General features: G+C 41.9%; 2 protein-coding genes across 4 annotated transcripts in view; one reads left to right on the forward strand and one right to left on the reverse strand.

The window, feature by feature from the left end:
• SMIM14 (small integral membrane protein 14) overlaps window positions 1-7,263 on the reverse strand; it is a 37,442-nt gene extending 30,179 nt beyond the window's left edge. The window contains exons 1-2 of one of the 2 annotated variants that reach the window (XM_081959051.1): window positions 7,005-7,263; window positions 1,390-1,494 (exon numbers count right to left, since the gene is read on the reverse strand). The gene's annotated coding sequence lies outside the window, so the exon portion shown is untranslated. Of the gene's footprint in view, window positions 1-1,389; window positions 1,495-6,935; window positions 6,952-7,004 lie in introns of those variants that run through there. The other variant, XM_081959052.1, reaches the window with a different exon arrangement.
• A 93-nt stretch (window positions 7,264-7,356) lies between these two features.
• Window positions 7,357-12,222, forward strand: part of UBE2K (ubiquitin conjugating enzyme E2 K) — a 38,724-nt gene continuing 33,858 nt past the window's right edge. The window contains exon 1 of one of the 2 annotated variants that reach the window (XM_081959049.1): window positions 7,357-7,621. In XM_081959049.1, the coding sequence (XP_081815175.1) occupies window positions 7,559-7,621 (63 nt within the window). In that variant the 5' untranslated portion in view covers window positions 7,357-7,558. Of the gene's footprint in view, window positions 7,622-7,999; window positions 8,113-12,222 lie in introns of those variants that run through there. The other variant, XM_081959048.1, reaches the window with a different exon arrangement.

Consider the following 12,222-nt stretch of genomic DNA (forward strand, 5'->3'; position numbering starts at 1 on the left):
TTTTCACATGGTACTTAGGCTAAAATGTAGTTCACTACTTTATGGTTCCATTAGTATACAAACATAGGCAGGGAGAAAAAATGAAATATATAAAGAAAGGAAGGAAATCAAGTTTTCCCCCTGCTCTATCATAACCCTGCAATTCTACAAAGGTGCCATTAAATACACACACACACGACCTCACTGATATATTTACTGAAGTAGATCGCTTGGGTCTCTGATGGTATTTTGACTTATAAAGATTAAAAACACAATCCTGTGAAATGTTCTTGTTGTAAATATCAATGAATGTAGCGGTACTTCTAAATAGACACATCCAAATCGAATTGTTGTAGGGTGCTGTGATAGGAATAATCTCTTTTGAGACTTGCATCTGGATTGACATTCATAGAGTTAATTTGTACACAGTAAAATAAACTTTACATTACACATAGTGATAGATGTTAAAGCCCTTACTGTGCAATGTTGTTTATATTGGTCATTAAGCGTAACATAAACAGTAAAGAACAGAACAGTCTAACCGTCTCATAACGCAAGCCAATTCAAACAGGACATTAGCTAACCCAGTAAAAAAAAAAGAACAAGTCTTGCTTAAAGATTTTTATTACCATAGGACTGATTTAGTATCCAGAATGTACAGTACAATATGCCAATTATTAAAGCAATGTATATTTATAAATATATAACTATAATTTAAAAGAGAGAAATACATTATTCCAGGATTCTGTTTCACCACTCGTCTGCTAATTCTCATAAAAACCCTAATTCTTGTGATGATATAACAGAGCACCTGTTGCTATCCAGATAAATATTGATTGCTTCACTCCTTTTTAAAAAAACCTAAAATGCATTCTAATTCCAAAAACCTTTTATCAGGCAATGATGCTTCCGATTTTTTAAAATTCCAGTATTTAAAATAAACATGCTCACTCCAGAATTCCAAGCTGAAAACTGCTTTCTTATAGTTTGGCTATGTTCTCACAACTTGTGAAACTGAATTAGTTTTTCTACCAAAATAACCCAATGTTTTAGCTTGCACAACAAGTCAGGGGTATAAACTAAGCCAGCTTACTTGGCAAGCCAATCAACGCCATCTTTCCATAATGCTATGCTATTCTTTAGCTTATCTTGAACGGTTCACACTCAGGATGGGAGAGTAACACAATAACACTGATCAAATCATCAGCACCATATTTAAAGGCAACTCATTCACTCCTTGGTAATGGAATGCAATAAGAGATCAGATAATCAGCCACTACAACTGAGTGAAAGCTGCTTTACACAGTGCATCAAGACAGGGATTTTCAAATTTCCTTTTTTCCCCTCCAGGCTATGGAACCTGTTATCTAAAACAAATAAATAAAAAATTCCCAGATGAACAAAACTCACCGTATCCAAATGAATGCTGGATCTGTTTTGCCCTTCAGCTCTCAAGGAATTCCATCAAATTCTTACATAATCCAAAGGCCTCCAAGAACGGCAGTTGAGAAAACTCTGCAGTAAAAGACATAACAAGATTTGTTTTGGACTGCTGATGTTTTAGTGGAGCCATCCCCAACCAACCCTTGCAATGATGGGAAGATCCACAAACAAGTGAGCAGTTGGGCAAGGGTGTTAGCTGACTGAATCCTGGGCACTTTACTTTGGTCCTCTCTGAGCTTGGCTGTTTTCTTGCAGATGTTTTATTACCCAAGTAGGTAGCATCATCCGTGCTAGAAGGAAACGGGGTTTGCTCTCTTTTTATATACAAAGGCTTGCCTCTTCGGTGTTGGTGGGAGGGTTCTTGGTAATTCTTGGGTAATGAAACCTTTGCAGAAAAAACAATGAAGCTCACAAGGACTTCTCAAATATAGCCAATGTTTATAGCTTTGTGATGAGTTTTGGACCCGTCAATTCATAAACCGGAATCTGCTGATGGCTAGAAATTTACATTACTGTGAGGTTTCCCGAATTGCAGGGTTGTAATATTAATAAAAATAAAGTTTTAATTAAAAAAAGTCTGACTGAAGACTTCCTTGGTTTTGCCTAAGAAATCTCAAAAATACAGCTTTATTCCACATACCTTTTAAACTCACTTACAAAAGCTGTGCCTTCAATGATCAATTGAACTAACACAGTATCCTGCCAAAGCAGTATAGCAGCTACATTTTAGTCCATCTAATATAGCATTTTACTTTTTAACATAAAATATCTCCTATCAAGAAGCCCAACATATTCCTTCATTTTTTTTTTCATTTCATTACGAAGAGCCAATCTACTCCTTCCTTTTCTGGATTTCAGGAGATGAGTTAAGATTTGGTTATTTCACCCAGCGCCGGAGGGTGACATGCTACAGCTGAAGGTTTGACTTTGGTGGGTACATCTTTTGGTATATATTTTGTATAACTTTGATACTGTATTTAATTATTTTTGAGAGGATATGACTTGGTGAGGTTTCAAATGAGAGCATTGGAGTATGTATGCTGATACCCAGCATAAATAGCAATGGGAAATGTATCTATAATCCTGCAGCTGTGATTTAACTAAGCTTTAAGTCCAACTCAAACAAACATTCTGGTTATCGAAACACCCCAAAAACTGTTCCTTGCCTTCACTCAGCCAATATTCTCTGCCTGCATTAGAAAAAATAATCCTTGAAGTTTTAGATTTCGTAACTGGTGGCATTTCTATTATTGGCAATGATTTCAACAAAACGTTTGAGGTATCCGTTGATTAATGTTGCATGTTATCCTGGAGGCATTTTGGTCTACTTCTCTTTAAAAAAAACTGCTTGCATGAAGTGCCCATTCAAGGTAATGCCACAAAATTTCAGTTTGGTTATTATAGTTAAAGCTTCTGAATCGTGAAATTTCTGCTGCTTCAGCTATTCTGGTGGATTTGTGTCTTTAGGTCATTGTTATAATATATGACTCACTCACGCTTTCAGTTCATGGGTAGAAATCAACATTCTGTAGAATTTCCTGTACAATCTAGAATGCACTGTTCCTGCCACGATTGTAAGCCATTTGTGCCCTGAAGCTTGCAGGGCATTTTTATTCACATGGTTTGCAGGTGAGGAAGCTCTGTTAGGGATGTAACCCTAGGCTTGGCTTGGCAATGTATATAAGCTATGATTACTTTACTGTTACTTTAAATGCTTAAGACATGTAATTGGCTTGTTACCTCAAGCAGCTATAAGAGGGAGCCAGAATGGCTGTTAGCTCTCTCTCTGTTTTGTTAGAAGCTGGTTGGTGTATTTTGAGGTATTGTGGTTAGCTTCTGTTAGGTATACTTTGTGTGCTAGACTGACTATTTGATAACTGAATTACTGAACTGTGTATGACTTGGACTGTTAACCGGACTCTGAATACTTCTATATTTCTACATAGTAAACTACTATATTTTTATACTATTTCAGTGTCTCTGTATGCTGGTTTGTGCATGTTATTCCATATCACTCTCATTACGCTTCTCTGCATACTCGCTCTTCTAACGGGGAGCTTAATTACTTAACAAGTTCTTTTATTGAAATTTAATATTTTGTTCATTCAAGCACTTCTCTCACTAGTGCCAGAAAGTTCCACTTTTCTATCTCCTGTTTTAATACTCTGCTGGATTCATTTTAGATGGTCTTTAACTTGAGATAAGTGGCCATACTTTTGGGAAGCAGTTTCTGCTTTCATATCCTCCTATATTTTCCTTGTGGTAAGCCCATGGAACAATGACATCAGGCCATACAAGAATAGCCTGCAGATTCGTTACAATTATACCTTATTTTGGGAGGCAATTGTTACTGGATGATTGCTCCTATAAAGGATGACAATTGTTCTCATTTCCTCTGTTTACACTTGTTTGTCTGATTGCAGAGTAACAGAGGCCTCTCCAGTCTCATTATTTCTGAGATTTACAAAAATCTGTTTTGATCCAAGCATGGTACATTTCCATAAACCCATGGCACGAAGAGCAATCACCTTGCCAATCTAGAAGGATGCTGTTCTTTTACATCTGAGGCCCCTGAAATCAACATCAGGTTGTAATCCAATTGAATGAAACCTCAGACTCAATTTACCACCTAAGAGCATTCAGTGCTAGGTTGGCAGAAGTCGGGACAAGTAACGGGAGCTCATTCCGTTATGCAGCGCTAGGGATTTGATCCGCCGAACGGCTGACCTTTCTGATCGACAAGCTCAGTGTCTTAGCCACTGAGCCACCACATCCCGATTACTGATTGTAGAAAGGCCTTAAATTATGTCAATCATGTCAATTTGTGATATTTGTTTAGAAAGATGAGAATCCCAAAATCTTATTACCTTCATGTGAAACCTATAAGTATGGGTAGAGAACATGGAGAAACGGATAGCCCCATGTTGGCAAAAGAGACAAACTGTATGCTCTCTCTTGATTCCCCCCCAACCTATATTTATATGAATATATGTGAAGGGAAACCAGATTAGGAAAAAAGAGTATGGCTTTCAAATTGGGAGAAGAAACATCAATGACCAACACTTTGCTGTTGACACTAATGTGATGGCCAAAAATGCAGGATCTATAATCTCTAGTAATAAAAGTCAAGAGACACAGTGGGAAAATAAAATAAAATAAACTAGAAAGAACATCAACTAACGAAATAGGTACAACCAACCTAAAACTAATAATGAAGGTATCACAGCGGTAGACAGAATATGTATTTTAGGATCAACCATCACCCATAAAGGAATAAGCAAACAAGACGGTCTTGGAGAATTCAAATGTCATCATTTGAAAAAAACAATCTTTTTAAACAATCTTTTTAAAAAAAAAAAGATGGGACGGGACAGGAATCTATTTTGGGTGGCAGAGAAGCTCCTGTACATTAAAGAGATGCCATAAGCTCCTGTAAAGACTATCACTTTGCCCTTGAACAACCGTAAATTTGAAAAAATAAGGCAAAATCTTTGCTTTCCGAAAAGAGCCTGGAAAAACTTTGCCAACTGGCTTGCTGTCCCAATGAGGGTGTCCAGTTTTGGGAGCGGCTAGTTGACTAGTACAAGTAGAGCTCAACCTACGACCACAATTGAGCCTAAAACATCTGTTGCTGAATGAGACGGCTCAGTGAATTTTTGCTCCATTTTAGCTTTTTCTTACCACAGTTGTTAAGTGAACCACCAGAGGTGTTCAGGGAATCTGGCTTCTCCATTAACTCTGCTTGTCAGAAGATCGCAAACGGGGATCACATCACCCTGGGACACTGCAACCGTCATAAATATGAATCAGTTGCAGTGAGTCTGAATGTTGAACACATGACCACAGGGATGCTGCATTGGTCATAAGTGTGAAAAACAGTCATAAGTCACTTTGTTCAGTGCTGTTGTAACTTTGAACGGTCACTAAATAAAGTTGTAAGATGAGGACTACCTGTACAAGATCTCACCTCCAGCCCACCTACCCATTGGCCTTTTAAACCCTTTAAAAAGCAATTTTAACATTTTAGCTCTATTCTATTCCTATTCTATTCTTTCCAATTCCTATTCTATTCTACTCCTATTCCAATTCCTAGTAATCTAATTCCTATTCCTATTCTATCCAATTCTAGTTCCAATTCCAGTTCCATTCTATGACTGGATGTTTTAATCCTATTATTGCTGTTGAACGGTCACTAAATGAACCGTTGTAAACTGAGGACTACCTGTGCACGATCTCACCTCCAGCCCACCTACCTATTAGCCTTTTAAACCCTTTAAATAGCAATTTTAATGTTTTAGCTCTTTTCTATTCTACCCAATTCCTATTCTATTCTACTCCCATTCCAATTTCGAATAGTCTAATTCCTATTCCTATTCTATCCAATTCTAATTCTAATTCCCATTTCATTCAATAACCGGATGTTTTAATTCTATAATTGCTTCATTCTGACGTTTATGATATGGTAAGTAGCCCTGTGGCGCACACGGTAGAGAGAGCAGCAGCATAAAAACCTTAACAAATAAATTAAAAATGAGGGCAGGCCACCCTTTCTGCACGCCTTAGTCATAAAACAAGAGTACAATCTAACACCACCTAGTTTGAAATGTTGTTAGTTGCGAAGTCGTGTCCGACCCATCGCAGCCCCATGGACAATATTCCTCCAGGCCTTCCTGTCCTCTACCATCCTCTGCAGTCCATTTAAGCTCAAGCTGATTGCTTCAGTGACTCCATCCAGCCACCTCCTTCTCTGCTGTCCCCTTCTTCTTCTTTTGCCCTCCATCTTTCCCAGCATGAGGCTCTTCTCCAGGGAGTCCTTCTTCCTTCTCATTAGGTGGCCAAAGTCTTTGAGTTTCCTCTTCAGGATCTGGCCTTCTAAAGAGCAGTCAGGGTTGATCTCCTCTAGGACTGACCGGTTGGATGGCCTTGCAGTCCAAGGGACTAGCAGGAGTCTTCTCCAGTCCAAAGGCCTCCATTCTTTGGTGCTCAGCCTTTCTTATGGTCCAACCTTCACAGCCATCCATTGCAACTTGACTAGATACACTTTTGTTGGCAGGGTGTTGTCTCTGCTTTTTAGGATTCTGTCTAGATTTGCCATAGCTTTCCTCCCCAGGAGCAAGCCTCTTATGATTTCTTGGCTGCAGTCCCCATCTGCGGTGATCTTGGAGCCCAGGAAAATAAAATCTGTCACTACCTCCACTTCTTATTTCTTAGTCCTAGTCAAAAGGTCACAAAGCCAATAGTGCCCATCGCCAACCTCATCAAATTTGCAGGGGTTGACAAAGGGTACTACCTGCACAGGTAGTCGAACAGTTCATTTAGTGACCGTTTGAAGTGACAACGGGGTCGGAAAAGGGGACTTGCGAGCGTTGTTCACACTTACGACCGTTGAAGCATTCACCAGGGTCCCGTGACCTAGATTCAGGCGCTTAGCAACAGGTTCATATTTAGGACGCTGAATACACTGAAGGGGCTCATCTCTATTCTCCAACACACACACACACACACGGCCGTACCTTTGCCAGCTGTCCACCTCTCCCCCCTCCCCACACCTCTCCAGCCTTTCAGAGGTCAGTTGCACCCACCTCACTAGGCCTCAAGCCTTCCCCGGCGTTGATGTGTCCCCCGGGAGACCAAGCCGGAGGGCGCAACGTAAACGAAAGAGCCGGGAGCGGCAGATTTCCTCACCGGAGCCTTCCCGCCCGCCATGAGGGAAGGCCTCGCTCGACGACTCTCAGCCTCACGGGGAGTGGGGGAGAAAAAGCGCCCCTCGTCGGTTTTTCCCTGAGGGGAAGAGGCGCCTCCTCTTTCAAAACGGGCCTCGCGCCGGTTGCCAAGGCGACGCCGTCGCGCGGCGAGTGACGACGCTTCGGAGGCCCCGCCCCCTTTGCCGGCGCTGCATCTCGTCGCGTCGTGCCTCGCCGCGCGCCCGCTTCTCTCCCCCGCCCTCCACTATGACGGAGAGGAAGAGGCCGGCTCCGGGAGGCACAGCGCGCATGCTCGGCGCGGGCGCCATTTTGGACGGGCCGCCGGAGCTTCTCCCGCGGTGGCGGCGGTGGTGACGGTTGGCGGCGGAGCTCGGCCCGGCTCAGCGGCGGCGGCGGGAGCGACCTGGGTTTTGGCGGGCCCCGCTGCCGAGATGGCCAATATCGCGGTGCAGCGGATCAAGCGGGAGTTCAAAGAAGTGCTGAAGAGCGAGGAGGTCAGCCTTTACCTCCCCCCCCCTTTTCTACCCCTCACCGGGCGGCGGTGAGGGGGCTCATCTCGTCTCGTGACTCCTGGCCTGTCCGGGGCTGAGGCGGCCTGGTGCCGCTCCTCCTCCTTCTACAGGGGATGACGGGGGAGGGGCTGCCCCGAGGGGAGTCCGCTGAGGGGGGAGGGGCGCCCCCCCAAAGCAACGCCTGAGGGGAAGTGGGGGGGGAGATCAGGCCAAGAAGGTCTCCCCTCCCCCCCATCGCCAAGAGCTTCCAACCCTGTGAGGGGAGGTTTAAATCCTTTCCCTTTTCAAGGGGCTGATCTCTCCCCCCTCCCACAAATTGAAGTGTCAGGCCTGATTTTAGAGGTGGGGGTGGGGTATCATTTGCTGCTTGAAGAAAAAAGAAGGTAACCGGGCGAGGGGAGTTCTAGTTTCTTCCTTAAAGCCACCAAAAAAAAGCCGGCTGGGTGCCTTTGGGGGCCAGTCCTCGGGAGATGGTGAGTTTTAGGGAGCTTGGGTGCCTTTGAGCCAGTCACCAGGAGACTGGGAGTTCTAGTCCTGTGAACAGCATAAAAGCTACCTGGGTGACTTGGGGGCCAGTCCTTGGGAGATGATGAGTTTTAGGCTCGAGAAAGGTAGCCACTCACCAGGAGAGTGGGAGGTCTAGCCCAACAGCTAGGTACTGGGTGATGGGAGTTCTAGTTCCTCCATAAGCCACAAAAGCCAGCTGGGTGCCCTTGGGCCAACCTGCGGGAGATGGTGAGTTTTTGGCCCAAGAAAGGTAGCTTGGATGCCTTTGGGCCAGTCACCAGGAGACTTGGAGTTCTAGTCCAGCAGCTAGGTACTGGGTGAGGGGAGTACTTGTTCCTCCATAAGCCACACAAGCCGGCTGGGTGCCCTTGGGCCAATCCTCAGGAGATGGTGAGTTTTTGGCCTAAGAAAGGTAGCTTGGGTGCCTTTGGGCTAGTCACTAGGAGATTGGGAGTTCTAGTCCTGCTATGGCATAAAAGCTGGCTGGTGACTTTGGGCCAGTCCTCAGGAGATTGTAAATTTTAGGCCTGCCTTAGGCAAGAAAGGTAGCTGGGTGACTTTGGTTAGGCCGGTCCCTCTTTCTCAGCCTGAACCACCTCACAGGTGATTGTTTCAGGGAAAACAGGAGGAGGAAGGAGAGAGAGGTTTGCCACCTTGAGATACCTATAATGTAATAAAGGTAGGACAAAATCTAACAAAGAAGCCAAGCCTTCTCTTTCCATTTATAGATCCAGCAGTCTTTCCTCTAGGTTGGGATATATCCTTACAAGTCTGCTACTCCATCCAGTTGACCAGGGAACCTGACCGGGTCAGAGGAAAGTTTTTCCAGTGGGATTTAAGTAAAAAGTAGTGGTGTGTGCCCTTGTTGCTGAGGGATTTATCCTGGCAGCAGAATCTGGGGTCTTTCCCTGATATTGGTGTAATGGGCACAGTTTTCTGTAATTCACGTGTATATGTGTGAACGCAGAAAGAGTAAAACATCAGAGTATGTAAAATAGGCAAGGCTTCATTATATAGGAAAACCATAGTTTGTGGAATAAGCCAGAATCCAGGTAAGCAAGTGATTGTGGCTTTTTTGGCCAATCCCTAGTTCTTCTAACAAGTTTTGGATCTTTACAGATTGCTTAAGAGCTTGAGCAAGCCAGAAATATGAATTAGCACTAAGGAAGGAAGGGAATTGCAAAGGCCTGTGTGTTGATGTAGTCTTATTTAATTGTAGTGAGTAAGCTTTAAGCTATGGCCTGTTTGTTGGCCTTTGGTGTACAACATGCTAAGCTGAAAACAAGTCAACAACATAGTTTAATGCAGTGCATGGGATGGTGTGTTAAAATGCATGGACTGTGGGAAGCTATACTAGACTGGAGAAACTATCTGAAAAAATTATTGAAACCAAATATATTTAAGATGGAACACATATATTTCCCTACGACACAGATATGGAAAAAATCAGATGTAACTATAACCTATATAACCATTGATTAAAATAACTCTTATTTCATTCTTACATATTTTAAATGTTCATCAATAACACTGCTTTTTGGATGACAATTCATTGAGAGGATGTTTTTATTATTTTTATTTAAAAAAAGGATTTCCCTCAATACATATAAAATGGATTGTAAAAATTGATGAAGGGCCCCCCATTAAAAAACAGTTCTTTCATTTAAAATATATTATCTGTTGATGCTGTGTATTATCAATTAGCATGATATTCTTTCCAAAGGCCCTTTAACTCTTCACTCAGATCTGTATATCTCAGTGGATTAAGAACACATTATAATATCAGTTGGCACAACTGATATTAGTGAAAAAGTGAGTATTATAATGCATTATATTTGTATCCTGGTCTTACTCCTATTTATTCAGAGTGGTATGTATAGTCTTAGCCCTATTTTCTACTAGTTCAGTACTATTTTCACAAAATGTGAAGTATTTTTAACCTGATGCTACTCAATATTCAGTACTAGTTTAGTTTACAACTAAGAAATTCTTGTTCCATCCCTGTCATAGTTGTAATAACTCTGCTTTTCCTCAACATCAGTAAAATGCCCACCAGATAGAAATAGATGGCCACATAATCCTGTCTTTTCTTCAGATGGAATGTATTTTCCTGAAAGACAGGCATTGATTTCTGAGACACTGTTTAATATACGTTAAAACAAAGACACATTCTTTGGAATGCGTGTGATTCTTTTAACAGTCTGATTTAGTAAAATAAAATAATTTCAGGAACTAGCATTGAACAGCTGGAAAGTACTGTTTTTCAACTTTATTGTATAAAAAGATCCAGTTGACCCAATTCTAAATTTATTTATATAAGAGCCATAAAATTAATTCCAACAAAGATGTGTCACATCATGTTTAATCTAAACATCTTTAGCTTTCTTTCATTTTAACTTTTCAAGCGCGGAGTGTACAGGTTGTCCTCAACTTACAACCGTTTGTTTAGTGACCGAAGTTGTAATGGCACTGAAAAATCTGACTGATGAACGTTGTTCACATAGCCGTTGCAGCATCCCTGTGGTCATGTGATCGAAATCTAGATGCTTGGCAATTGGTTCATATTTATGACCGTTGCTATGTCATGTGATCCCCTCTGAGAAGCAAAGTCATTGGAGAAGCCAGGGTTCACTTAACAGCCATGTACTGATTTAACAACTGCAGTCATTCACTTAACTGTGTGAAGAAAGATTGTATAATTGGGCAAAATTCACTTAACAAATGTCTCACTTAGCAACAAAAAAATTGTGGCCGTAAGTCCAGGACTACCCATATACATGTATTTACAAAACCTATTTTGTATAGCTTGATGGAAAATCACACCTTAGAAATGTTAGTTAGGAATGTTTGGGCTGCCAAAGGATATTAAAATTCATAATTTGTGTAGGAATGTGATGTCTGTATCTGTTTTAATAGAAAATACAATAATTATTGGCTGGGTGTTATCTATTTTTACAGTGGTTTTAAACTCTTGAGATAGTATTTATTTGATTTAAGTAGTTCTACTTTTTCCTTTGATATCGTCTTGCTAATGTCAGCTGAAGAAATGAAAATAAGATAGCTGAGGTAGTTTGGTTGTTTTCTTGCAGATGTTTCATTACCCAAACTAGGTAACATCAGTGCTGGTGCCTGTTTCTGCATTACCCTCTGTAAAGAAGTTTTAACTTTTAAAATCAAGATCAAAGTGTACATACAGTATATATAATCTGTGCTATCTAGGAATGGATGGAGTTGGCTATCCATCATCCAGTTAAGCATCCTGTCTCTAAAAAAGCTGATCATTTGGAAAGATAAAAGCTAGATTCATATTTTTAAACAGCAGGCTTACTTTTCTTACTCAACTGTGCTAAATAAAAAATCTAAGATCCTTTTGGATGTAGGCCACCTGGTCCAAGATGCATCAAAGCAGCCACAAACCTCATCATTTCCACCATCGCCGTGCTTTATGCAGGGGTGTCAAACTCAAGGCCCACAGGCTGGATCCAGCCCACGATGTGGTCTGATGTGGTCCGGGGGCCGTCCTGGTTTACCCAATGCGAAGGGGAAACATGCCAGCAGTTTGGGGAGTGGCATCAAACTGGCCACGCCACCTAGTCGTGCCCCCCTCTCAGGTCAACCACAGTCCTGATGTGGCCCTCAATGAAATTGAGTTTGACATCCCTGCTTTATGGGGTTCTTCTGATCAAATTCTGTCTTTGGATCTCTCCAAAGGGCCAAATAATTCTTGAATCTGCAGGCTCAATTGTTCCAGAAGGTCCTGGTCTTTATCTAGCCACTCATAAGTAAACTTTAGTCTTGATGGTCTTTATGGATAGCAAAGGTTTCCTTGTGTCACCTTTCAGTAGAGATTCTCAGTCATCCAGGTCATGGTTGTCCCAAAGGAAGCAACTGGACTTCGTTGGTTTGTCTTTTGAAGACGTTTCACTTCTCATCCAGGAAGCTTCTTCAGCTCTGACAGGATAGTGGGAAATGGAAGGATTTATATTCCTTGCAGACAGCTGGAAATCTGCATCCTTTTAGACAGTCCTTGAAGCCCTTGGAAGTTTATCTGTATCCTCAGGGTCACCCGGGTGGTG

This window comes from Natrix helvetica, assembly GCF_964273705.1.
Source record: "Natrix helvetica genome assembly, chromosome: 7".
Lineage (NCBI taxonomy): Eukaryota > Metazoa > Chordata > Lepidosauria > Squamata > Natricidae > Natrix > Natrix helvetica.